Consider the following 13,558-nt stretch of genomic DNA (forward strand, 5'->3'; position numbering starts at 1 on the left):
GCATGAGTTGTCTATCATTTAGAATTTACTTAATTATCAAACTCTTTACTGAAGAGACATGATTGGATTACCGTATAAGTTTTACATTACGATGAGCTTATCCATACCAATCGTAGGGAAAGATGATATCAAAAGCAAACTAACAACTCAACTTTGTGATTTCATAAGCCTCCCCTGTCGACAGGTCACACCCGCCGTGGGTCCTATATCTTGATCAGGTAAACAGAGTTATCCGTCGTTAAAATCAGTGTACCAAGAACGGCCTTACAATCGGTATGAAACACGTCAGACAGCATTTGACCCAATGATAGGTTGTATTGGCAAACTAGATCGTTATAAAGACCATAGAATTTGCGAAATGCTGACTTTAAACGAGACTGTTGGAACCCCTGTAACATCAACTTGTTTGTCAGTAGCTTGTCTCGATTTAAAAGCTGACCATATGCAGAACAAGCTCTTGCATATCAAATCAGTTGAGAGATATAAATACTATATGTAGGTGATAATGGAATGTTGCCACATACTCGTAAATATGGGAAGCTGACGATGGAGAAGCTGAAATCATCCCGTTTGTCATAAAGTTGGGTTGTTAGTTTGCCGTTAATATATACTTTCAATAATACATCTAAGTATGACACAGAAGTGGACGACTCTGTGGTGTCTTTTATTTCGAGTTCATAGGGATATATCGAATCGACATACGAATGAAAATGTTTATTGTTATTAGATTAAAAAAAAACGTTGATATATTTAGATGTCGAATTGAAGGCCACAGCGACATATTTTTTCTTCTCACGTAGAAGTTTTTGAATAAATTCTGCTTCATGTGAATATAAAAACAAGTCAGCTAAGAAAGGAACACAATTCGTGATATGGGAATTCCAAAAGACTGTTGGAAGACCGGATCGCCAAGGGTCACGTAGATATTCTCAATAAGGAACTCTAGCATATTTCTTATTTCACCTTCAGAGTACTTGTGCGTGGAATCAGAGTTGTGTTGAACAAATAATTTTTGGATGACTGATCACTAGATATGAACATTTCCATTTTCCATTTTTGTTGAAGAAGTAACTGTATATGATGTGAAAAAATCTAGTCTTTAATTTATCGTGATGAATGGTCGTGTAAAGTGTTGAAGTCATACGTTTTGATGTTGTTGATTTGAGAATTGTTTTGCGATTTAATTATATCGACGACATTTGATTCTATGAACAATAACAATTTTCATTCATATGTCGATTTAATATGAAACAATCGGTATGAAACGAGTCAGACAGCATTTTACTCAATGATAGGTTATATTGTCAACCTAGATTGGTATAATGACCATTGAGTTTGCGAAATGCTGACTTTAAACAAAATGCTTGTATCCCCTGCACCATCCATTTGTTTGTCAGTAGCCTGCCTTGATTTAAAAACTGACTATACACAGAAGAAGCTCTTGCGTATCGAATCAGTTGAGGGATATAAATACCATGTGCGGGTGATAATGGAATATTGCTACATAATTATGGAAAGTTGACGATGGAGAAGCTGATATCATCCCATTTGTCATAAAATTAAGTTGTTAGTTTGCCGTCAGTATTAATTTTCAGTAAAATATCTAAGTACGATGGAGATGTGAAGGACTCCGTGGTATCTTTAACTCGAATTCGCTGGGATATATTGAATCGACAAATGAATGAAAATTATTATTGTTAATAGATAAAACGTCGTCGATATATCTAAATGTCGATTTGAAGGTCACATCAGGAGATTTATTCTTCTCATATAGAAGTTTCTGAATAAGCTCTGCTTCTTAAGATATATGTCATTTTTACCCAATGATACCAGTTTTGTTCTTTGAAAAGAGCACACTCTCCTAACAACGGTAATAATAACAATTCACTAATTTTTCACCATATCTGATGAATTTGGGTGCACCTGGGTGTGACATGCCTTGTTGAATATGGGTAGAATCTATCTTTGAAGATTTCTTTTATTATTGATATACATCAGAAGTATCAATAAAGTTACGCACTGGGATTGTCCAGTAATGCTACAAATGATATGTACTTTATGTTCCTCAATACAATAGTTTTATATATTTATTACAACATTTGAATGAATTTACAAACATGAGCTTTCTGATGCAGCACAAACTCATATATATATATATGTGTGTTAAAACATACAATAAATACGGCATATGAAGATCAAATGAACCTTAGATTGGTTTCCCTTTGACAATCGTCCTAGGACGCCTTATCTAAAGATTTATATTCACGTCACTAATATTTGACATCGCATTCTATCATCTGGATATGCATGTCTATCTCATACACTCCATTGCCACTGTATATAGCATCAACCATCGTTAAATACACATGTATATACAAATCAGTATTCGACATCAAACATTACATCGTCATCTCATTCATTCAATATTTAGAGGTATTGATTATCGTATGTACATGAACAATTGTGTAATATCCGATTTTCATCAGGTATGAATGATACAACTTTGATTTACATACAGCGATGTCTATAGTTCATATATATTGGTGATTTTGATACAGTTTTACTGAGTTACCAAATCTTAAACTGGTACACAGTCGAAAACCTTCACCTGAAATGTTAAAAAACATGGAATATTATTAAAATTCAAATATCAATACTATCATACCGGTTTTAAATATGTAAGAGCATGAAATGTGTGATTTTAATATGTACACAAAACAATACATTGCGAAATAGGCGTTCTTTTAAAGTCCATGCATTTTTGATATTCAATATAATCGAACATATTTTTGAATCATTAGAGATGATAAGCAAATTGTTAGTGTTCAATATGTGAAAAATGGTTTATGTTGTTTTGCGTTTTCAGGTAGATACGTCATTAACCTAAGGAGAACTTCCACAAAGGTTGATATATGCATGGCGCCCACGCCTTAACATTGAAAGTTCTTTAATTTCCATTTTGAAGGCCATGTCTGAACGACTCATGCCTTCATGCCAAAATCCACCTTGACCTCCAATTTGAAGGTCATGTCCGAAAGAACCACGCCTTTCACTTTTATGCTGGGCGGTTGGTGAAGGAGCATTCACTACTTATCTTTAACGTCTTCATTTTGACGTAGGGCTATATTTTTCGCGCTTCTTGTATTTGAATTTTCAAAATCCCCGCCACTATGAATGGTTTTATTGAACTTTCATTGAATACAGCAACATGCCTACATTCCAGTTTATATGCTCGGAAGGATCCATCAAATAGATATTAGATATAGAATTACGAACAATGAATTATCACTTGAGAGATTAAATCGTCAATGATGATGTTTCCATATGAGTGAAATGTTCTCGAGATGGACGTTAAACAATAGGCAACCAAGTCACCAATTAACAAAACATGCATTATAAAACAGTTAAACACAGCTAATAGCCTTCTAAATAGACTTAAAAACGTTGGGCTTTACCAAAAAATAGTCACTCTGTGGGACAAAATAAAGACGTGATAAAATTGAATACAAACCATATCCATATATCCTAAAAATGCATCTGCAGCAGTACATCGTCCTAATTTCGGATTCTGTTTTGGAGCGATCACCCTTCCTTTTGAACAGAAAAAATCAATATTAATTACTTTCTGTCAGAAATGCAAATTCAGGTGTGTAGTAATTGCAATTAGCTATCAGATTAGAATTACTGTTAATGTAACCGGTATTTGCAAACACATCAAATTCACATAGTGCACCCTTAGGGTTCTAAAGAAGGTGCTGCAAAAGCTTTTCACATTGATTCCTATGTAAAATCTTAGCTATCATATGCTTACATGTTCATGATATCTGTATGGGATTTCTAAAATGTAGTAAACCGAATGGCTATATCAGGGTTTAGTAGTTTTAGGTTTGGCTATGTCATAGGTTTGGTAGTTTTAGATTTGGATATGTCAGAGGTTTGGTAGTTTTAGATTTGGCTATGTCAGAGGTTTGGTAGTTTTAGATTTGGCTATGTCAGAGGTTTGGTAGTTTTAGATTTGGCTATGTCAGAGGTTTGGTAGTTTTAGATTTGGCTATGTCATAGGTTTGGTAATTTTAGGTTTGGCTATGTCAGGGGTTTATAGATTTTGGCTTTAACTATGTCAGAGGTGTGGTGGTTTTGAGTTTGGCTGTGTCAGGTGTTGGTAGATTTAGGTTTAGCTCTGTCAGAGATTTGGTGGTTTTGAGGTTGGCCATGTCAGCGGTTGGTAGTTTTGGGTTTAGCTTTGTAAGCGGTTTGGAGGTTTTTGAGTTTGGATATGTCAGAGGTTTGGTAGTTTTGAATTTGGCTTTGTCAGGGGATCGGTTGTTTTGGGTTTGGCTACGTCAGGGGTTCGGTGATTTTGGGTTTGGCTACGTCAGGAGTTCGATGATTTTGAGTTTGGCTACGTCAGGGGTTCGGTGGTTTTGAGTTTAGCTACGTCAGGAGTTCGGTGATTTTGGGTTTGGCTACGTCAGGGGTTCGGTGATTTTGGGTTTGGCTACGTCAGGAGTTCGGTGATTTTGGGTTTGGCTACGTCAGGGGTTCGGTGATTTTGGGTTTGGCTACGTCAGGGGTTCGGTGATTTTGGGTTTGGCTACGTCAGGAGTTCGGTGATTTTGAGTTTGGCTACGTCGGGGGTTCGGTGGTTTTGAGTTTAGCTACGTCAGGAGTTCGGTGATTTTGAGTTTGGCTACGTCAGGAGTTTTTGTGGTTTTGAGTTTAGCTACGTCAGGAGTTCGGTGGTTTTGAGTTTAGCTACGTCAGGGGTTCGGTGGTTTTGAGTTTAGCTACGTCAGGAGTTCGGTGATTTTGGGTTTGGCTACGTCAGGGGTTCGGTGATTTTGGGTTTGGCTACGTCAGGGGTTCGGTGGTTTTGGGTTTGGCTACGTCAGGAGTTCGGTGGTTTGGGGTTTTGGCTACGTCAGGGGTTCGGTGGTTTTGAGTTTAGCTACGTCAGGAGTTCGGTGGTTTGGGGTTTTGGCAACGTCAGGGGTTCGGTGGTTTTGAGTTTGGCTACGTCAGGGGTTCGGTGGTTTTGAGTTTAGCTACGTCAAGGGTTCGGTGGTTTGGGGTTTTGGCCATGTCAGGAATATGTTGGTTCGGTGTTTGGCTAGGTCAGCGGTTTAATGTTTTGGCAAAAAATGTAAAACAAATGAGTATTTCATTTCATGATATTACGTCATTTAACTGAACCGGTCCATAAGAACACAATTTGTTCGTGGTATGTTTGTCTGTCGGCGACGAAGGCGAAGTTAACATATTATTTTTGAATTTTTCACAAAAACAATTGGACCAATTTCAATAAAACTGAAGGTGAAGCAGGTCCAAATTGGAAGTTAAAAAAATTACATAAAAGAAAAAAGTCGTTTTCTCAAGAACCACAATGCCAAAACAATCTTAAAAGCAGAAGTTTTCGTTTAATCGTGATGAGAACAATGTAGGCCAGTGAATACTAGCTGTGTATATTACAACAACAGGATCTAAAGTATATCTGAAATGAATACCACTTAATGACTAGATAGTTTAAATACATCATGTATAGAATTAACAGTGCAAGAAAAACCTTAAAGTCTAAAGGATATATTATACCTGTTAAAGGTTTACTGTCCATTTCTTCTACCCTTTCTCCTTTTGATTTTAAAGCTCTGACACGGGCCGTTAGTACTTTGCCGTCATACATCATCTCTACATTGTTCCACGCATCGTCCTTAGTAATGAAAGAAGAGAAAAATACAATGCAGAAGTGTACATGCTCCCGTAAATAAATCATAACTATATAATGCAAAATCACTTACTTTCGTGGAGGTACATCTTGTGAAGTTTTATGTAATTGTTAACAGGGTCTAAAGAGCAAATATTGACCAATTCTCTTATTTTGCGCATGCATAGCTTGTCTAAACCACGAAAATAATGGGTATTAAGCATCCACGATGATTAGTGTTTTCAATGAAACGCAGTACATATACTTTGCATTTTTGCCCGTTTTGATTTCTTGAAAGTATCATATGTAATTGATAGATAATTTGTGTCTAATTATTGTCATATTTGTAAATTAGATTTCGAACACTTTCTTACCAAGTAAGGAAGTCGAATAATAGTTTTGTTTTGATTATCCGTTTGGGCGATGAAGGATAATAACTTGGAGGGCTTGTTGATAATAATGGCAAAAGAAGGCTTTGAATACAGATCCATATCTTTCCCATCTATGGCGTCACAGTTAGAAAATAAAACCTGGTCCTGAACTCCACTTCCGACTGCGGTATAGAAACGAATTCGAACGAAAGCTTTACCCAAGGACTTGCTCCTGAGATAAGGTAATTTGATGTGAGAATCTCGTCCATTAAACTGTCCATATTGAATCCCCTTGACTTCCGATTTATGTATTTTTACCCTATCTGATTCCATATAAACATCGTCACGATAATTGGATACCGTTTCATTTAGAAAGTCTATGCTAAACAACGCTCGGCAAACTGAAAAAGAAATAAATAGTTCTCGTACATAACAATACTACATATATGTAATACGTTTTTATATTAAACACTTTTGATATGCATTATGTGTTACATGCACTATTGTATGTTCGGAAAGTAACCCTATGTATAACAAAACAGACGACTCACTTGGTCGGCGTACTCCAATATCTACTGCTAAATTATCACAACCACATTTTTCTGGAACATAGTAGGTTGACTCTGCGCAATCTTGCTCCATCTTTGCCACTTCGTTGTAATATTTGCTGGGTTTTCCAACAACAGGCCTCAAAAAGCAATCTAAGAACACAACAGGTAGTACAACATCATTGTATCGGAAAATATACTGGTGGAACTTTGTTGTCAAGACCTTTCATATAAGGAAATGTCATTCTAGATCGTCTATCTAAGTAATATCAACGTTAGTCCATGCATATCCACAGGTGTACATAGTTTAGCCTTCGGTTACATATCACGTATATACATGCATATTTTCTAGTGAAAAAGTGAAGTTAACGAAAAGTGATCAATCTCATAACTTTTGTAAAGAATACAAAATTAAGAGTAGGGCAAAAATGAAACCCAAGACATACTAGAGATGGGATAGGGTCGAAAGGAGGAGTAATCAATCCCTGTTGATCGACCACACCCGCCGTGAGCCCTAATGTATTTATCAAGACTATGAGAGCCTTTGAAAAGTGAATGGCGGCTCACAAATGTCGACTTGTGTTAACACTATATTACGTATTTACCGTATGGATCTGTTTTCTGCATCTGGTCGTTATAATCGTTGTAATATTCCTGACCTTCCCGTTGACTGCACGAGATGTTGCAACTTTTATCTGGCCTGCATTGTTGTGTGTCATAATCATATCGGTAATTGTCTCGACAGCACATAGGGACAGAACGTCCGCTCTTGCTACACTGATAGAAGCTGCGACAGTTAAAGTTACTCGGGTAACTGTAATCTTCTCCGACTGTTCTGCTCAAACAAGGATCTGTAAACATACATTGCGTTACCTTGTTGATAAGCCTCTGTAATAATTTGGACGTGCAATGTGTGTTTGTAATAGGAAATATAGATATATTTTCACTGTACATATATAGTATGTTTTATGACTTACCAGCATCACAGAGTCCTTTGGAGACGGTGTCACACACACCGGAAGCTGGGCTGTAAAATGTTCCAAAGGAACACATGAGACGAGTGCATGAGCACCCACTGTCGAGTGGATAACACTGATCAAAGTGTGTACAGTTGTAGGTTCTAAAACAGGACGAAGCTCCATCACATTCGACAGAACAACCTACAAAATAAACACAGAAAGAGGGTGCATTGCTTCACTGGTCATCGTGCTGACAGACATTACTCTATGGTACCAGTTACATGTCTTAAGAAAGTTGAAGCAATTGCTGTTAAACATTAGATAGGCATTTATCTGTTACAAATCGGATTTTAAATCTGTCGAAGTGTCCGAAATGTGATGATGTGTAAATTGGTGATGATAGTACAGGAACTAGGTTTGTTCATTTACTAATTGATATTAAAGCAATTTCATCTAAATCGACTATTAATGCACCTAGTCTCATTACTGTGTGGTAGATACGATATTTATGTTGATCGTGTTCTATACTGGAATGGTGTTTCACTATGATAAGAATATACTATCGTTATTGTCCGGTTATATTAAAAATAAATCCCCATGCGGATGGAAGTTACTGTCAATTTATGACACCAAATCTAGAAGTGGGACGAAAACAAAACAAGAAACGTGGGTTTATAATTTGCACAAACTCAATCTGATTTTGAGGTCTAGTTTTGTATAAATTATTTTTTCATATACGGAACCGGGGAAATCGTGGCGTACCATAGTTATGCAGGACAGGCTGTTAACCATGAATTCTGCCACGGGCTAAAATGTTGTTCGATTTGACGGAAAATGTCGCGTGATTGCTGAATGAATCTTTTAATTTGTTTACTTTAAATAGCTTTAAGGAAATGAATGACCTTAGATTTTGTCATCAGAAGTGGTGTCCTTTTAATTTCTGCTGATATTTCACCACCGACAAATAGGATAATGTTACTTTACTCCATAATATCATGGTCATGGCAAGTGATTCTACATTCACTTAACTGATAGCTTTGACCCTGGGTCAAGGTCAATAACATTTTCTTAACCAGAAGCAATCTTTGAGTCAAGCATAAGTTTTTAATGTCTCTGTATTACAGATGTGCAGGGATACAGACACACAGACATGGTGATTTCTGAAAATTGTCTCTACAAAAATGTGTAAAATTTCTAGTCTTTGGGTCATTGGTCAAGCCCAAGGATATAATTAATGGATCATATATTGAAAATGAATAAAGGTATCCGGTCCATAAGAACATCTATTTTCACAAAAGATTAATAAATCTAAACCTTTTGTGAACATAGAACACCTAATTTTTAGTGAGATAAAGATGGCAGAGTGGGTCGATGATCCCCTGGCCTGGAGGTTATAAAACTTTTACCGTACTCAGACTCAAACTCAGCCATGTTTGTTTTGAGTACAACTCTGAGAAAGATCCAAGGATAATCGAAAAATCTTGAGCATGTACTCCATTTGAATATGAGAATAACTCTATAAAAGTTTTAGATCCTTCGCTTTTGAATATGAGTACGATTTAAAGCACGGAGTTCAACTTTGTTAATGAAAACGTGCTCAAAAAAGTTTTATAACCTCCAGGCAATATATTATATCAGATCTATTTATAGCGAAAAATCTTTATCAGAGTTATTAACCCTTGTAGAAATTCAGAAAAAATAACATATTTTCATAATTTGTATGGTGACCTTTACTTTTCTTTGCATATCTTGAAAGACCATTGCAGTACAAACCTTTTCCCCGTGGACTTTCTTTAGAAATTATATTCTAAATGACTTTATACGTTACAAATGTGCCTTTTCATAGAGATTAATGTTAATTTCTATACCAGATATTTCTCATGTCTTATCAACTTAGAAATTTTTAGTGAATCACAGTGTATGTTAATTATCTTCCATTTGTACAAAAGAAAAAGATTTGTATTACATAACAATGAAATACTGATAAAATTGAGGGTTTTGTGGGTCGGATTCCTTAAATCTTGAGAAGTCTTTGAATAAGTTTTTCTTAAAGATCTACATGGCAGCAAACAAACTACACAGGTTAATTGGACGATCATATATATATGTGATGTGAAAGGTAGGAGTCGTGCTGGATGTTTAGACGTGTAAATATGATTTTTGTCAAGGGATCAACGTTTTCTGACTGTATGATCCATACAGCCACGACCCGACACTTACCCCCTCCCCCCGTCCCTCACAAGACCCGGAAGTGACAAGGTTCACCATTGTTTTTGAAGGACCCCTCCCCATCTTTACTATGAAATTTGTCTAATTTGGTTGGTGTCATGAAGACTGGGGTCAACAAGGAAATTGTAAGAGAAATGATACAGTATTGTAAAACTTGAGAGCCGGATTTTAACCAAGAAAAAACAAACTATTTCACATAGTGACACCAGAAAAGATAAATGATAATGACTTCATACAGTACACTAAACGTATGGGTAAATATTATCGTCCATGAGCAGCTAATAGTTGCTCTATACCCCTTGTGTATAGTCATACATACCCATTTGAAAATATATTTCAAAATGTCAGGTGTCACTGACGACATTGCATTTTGTTTTCAAATTAGTGCACACTGAAATCATTCATGGCGTCAGTCTGATGTACACAATTTTCAATTGTCAATTTGATAAATAGCCGCTTAGTTGTAGACCGAGGAGTGTTGAAAGCTGCACTACTCAGGATTTCATTTTAGATATATGTTAGTGCAGTGAACTCATTAAAGACCATTGTCATCATGGAACGATATATCATAATTTATTTCTTAAAAACAAATTTACAATACAAATATAAGAACAATAAAATGGGAGTTTTGGTTTTTTTTTAAAAATTTAACACATTTTGAACAGAAAAACGAAGATTCACCTTAGGTTATGAATGGGTGGGGATGGCTCAATGTAGAAATATTAACCATAAATACGTGTTTTTTGGCAATAATTAAAACATGTATAAATATCATGTTAGTTTCGAGTAGTCAGTGTCGTTAAGATGAAATACAAACAAAAGACGTACATAAGCTTTTACATTAATATTATTTTACGTAATTAAGAAATATGTGGAAACCCATTAAAATGTAAATATTACGTTCTCTAGCCAACAAATCGTGATTTGACTATTCTGGAAAATGAATAGTGTCAACTAAACGAAGCACCATGATTTAATGTTCGTCTCACTGCTATCTTATTTGCAAATTCACTTTTCTGGTAGACATATTTTATATTAAGTGACCACACCTATGACAATGAAATTCATTAAGATCGTATAATTGTGGATAATGAAGAAAGGAAAATGGAGAATATTGTATATTTTTGTTTCGTATTTTTTGTTGAATTGTCATACAATATGATACAATTCAGGTAACTATTCAACAGCAAGTAATTATTTAATCTTTAAAACACTTCAATAATGCGTAAGGCTTTTTTATTAATAACATTTTTTTCAGTAAATACATAGCTTTTACACGTCAAATGTTTAGGAACTAAGAAAAAATACCCACATTCTAAACAATATAATCTACGACAATCATCAGTTTTTGTTACAGAAAGTGAATGTAAAATAGTAGTCTTTCTTACCTTGTGCCCTGACTAGGCTTGTGCTTGCCACCAAAATCCCCAAAACTAATAAAATGTTAAATCCGGAAATATTCATGTTAAACCTGAAAAACAGAAAGAAAACCTGAAAATGTATTTATTTGTGTGGGTATTTTTCTCCTTTGGACATTATGCATATAATAAATACTAACTTCCAAGTTGTAGTGCCTCTGTAATTCAGTACTGTTGAGGCGTGTACCTTGGTGTCAGATTTAATACCGTTAGCGAAGCGAAATAATTTTATTTTTCGTCTTAAGATTAATTACGTAATTGAACATCATGAATAATTAGCACTGAAATAAAAGGAAAAAAAAAAAGACAAACGACTTTATTGTTTTTTTTTCACGACAATACTAAATTGACTTCATACGTACGGTTTGAAAACATAGGCATGGTAATGACCAATTTCGACGTATGGTGTGAAAAAGATTGCGGCGAAAGGTGCAAGTACACCTTGTAATTTTTAATTTATAAAACAGGATAAAGAAAACAAGACGTAATATCAAATCTTATTTCATACATTTACCTGTAGTAGGCTCACCTGTATTGTCAGCAATTAAATTTTAGAAGTGAATTTTGTTACATCACAGAATCTTAATGTAATCATTTCTGTGGTTTAATTATTACCTATCAAATTATGTATGGAGTTTTCTAACAGTGACACAAGTCATGTATGAACAGAAGCCAGTACACGCAGAGTTTTGCCGGATTTGTTCTATATTACTTTGAATTCGTCGAGAGAGAAAAAACCTTTTGTGAATTAATCTGAAGACGCGCACCTGCTATTTATGAGCGACATATCTAATCAAGGAATAAGTGGTTTTGATCAAAATAACCAGAATTTGGTTGTTCCGCCCATCATGAAATGAATCTTAAATGTGTATATTTAATGTTTGTCAAGCCTTAGTAGTACTTAGTGTTTTTCACTGCTGCGCATATATGTAGATTTAAACAAGACATACAAAGGCCTATTTTAAGTTACTTTCCTCACCGATCGCCGTTAAAATATATGCAAAAGAACTTCCATGAACTCAAGGGATCATTTATCAATGTATAAAATTCAACTTCTTTGTTTTAAGATAAAAAATAGATGGAAGCGATTTATCAACCGTCAGGTTAAAAGGAATGTAGCAGGTGTTTTTTTGTCTTCCTGATTACAGGTAGCGCTTACGAAGAGTAACGTCAAAGTCACACTGACGACAAAGTCCCCTCCAAGTATCAAAATACTGTTTACAATGCAACTAATAGACGTTTACAGTATACCTAATACCTAGTAAATATTTACAATATGCCTAATCGAAACTTACAATATGCCTAATCGAAACTTACAATATGCCTAATCGAAACTTGCAATATGCCTAATCGAAACTTACGATATGCCTAATCGAAACTTACGATATACCTAATCGAAACTTACGATATACCTAATAGAATCTTACAATGTACGTAATAGATATGTACATGTTCAATATACCTAATAGAATCTCACAGTATGCAGTACTTGCAACATTATTCTTTACATTCCTATCGTGTTCTATCGTGTGTGTATCCTATCGTATCGTGCGTGTATCCTATCGTATCGTGCGTGTATCCTATCGTATCGTGTGTGTATCCTATCGTATCGTGTGTGTATCCTATCGTATCGTGCGTGTATCCTATCGTATCGTGCGTGTATCCCATCGTATCGTGTGTGTATCCTATCGTATCCTGCGTGTATCCTATCGTATCGTGTTTTGCGTTTATCAGGTCTATCGTGTATCGTGTTTAGCGTGTGTAAGGTTTTCCGTTTATCGTGAAAATCGTTTATCATGTAGCTTCAGAAATTAGCGGGATTGTATATTAAATCTAATGAAAAGTACGATACTTTTCGAAAGCTTTATTCGTTTTGTTAAATAAGCTATTTTTAGGAATCGAGAAAAGACAGTATATTTGAAGGAGAACATAAAGCTGTCGATTTTAAGGCAGAAGAAGAACTATTTGTCTGTCCAGAGAGGGTGAACATTTATTACAATTTCATTCTAAGTAGTCTGGAAAGAAGGCAGTGGTTTGCCGAGCAAACCGAGGACAGTAAATCTGAAAGCTCCTTCATCTGAAGTTCATAAACACTTGCTTGTCTAGAAACAATTATTTGTAATTAACACTAACAGAGAAATAAGAAGTTCTGATTGAAAGGAAAAATCAGTAAATTACATTGTTTATTACACATATTTTAATAAAAGCTCTTTTTCTTCCGATTTTTTCCACCTGTATTTTATTCATCTACCAACTACTGAACTTGTGCGCGTCTGTGTAGCACCCGTGTTTTGACAGCAAACATTCTCAGGGACATTGTATTTCACACAAT

General features: G+C 35.4%; 1 protein-coding gene across 9 annotated transcripts; it reads right to left on the bottom strand.

The window, feature by feature from the left end:
• Positions 1 to 2,073: 2,073 nt before the first annotated feature.
• Positions 2,074 to 12,096, bottom strand: LOC125665731 (uncharacterized). 9 transcript variants are annotated; one of them, XM_048898530.2, is made up of 9 exons: positions 11,994 to 12,096; positions 11,197 to 11,279; positions 7,598 to 7,780; positions 7,226 to 7,471; positions 6,624 to 6,773; positions 6,076 to 6,473; positions 5,590 to 5,707; positions 3,512 to 3,591; positions 2,074 to 2,608 (listed from the first exon to the last, which is right to left on the bottom strand). In XM_048898530.2, the coding sequence occupies exons 1-9, from the start codon at positions 12,011 to 12,013 to the stop codon at positions 2,579 to 2,581; spliced, it is 1,308 nt and encodes a 435-aa protein (XP_048754487.1). In that variant the 5' UTR covers positions 12,014 to 12,096; the 3' UTR covers positions 2,074 to 2,578. The 9 variants fall into 9 exon arrangements, with proteins under 9 accessions (XP_048754487.1, XP_048754489.1, XP_056008411.1 ...); XM_048898532.2 differs by lacking the exon at positions 11,994 to 12,096 and adding an exon at positions 11,589 to 11,679; XM_056152436.1 differs by lacking the exon at positions 11,994 to 12,096 and adding an exon at positions 11,367 to 11,608 and having other exon boundaries at positions 11,197 to 11,299.
• Positions 12,097 to 13,558: the final 1,462 nt, after the last annotated feature.

This window comes from Ostrea edulis, chromosome 10 (genome assembly GCF_947568905.1).
Source record: "Ostrea edulis chromosome 10, xbOstEdul1.1, whole genome shotgun sequence".
NCBI lineage: Eukaryota > Metazoa > Mollusca > Bivalvia > Ostreida > Ostreidae > Ostrea > Ostrea edulis.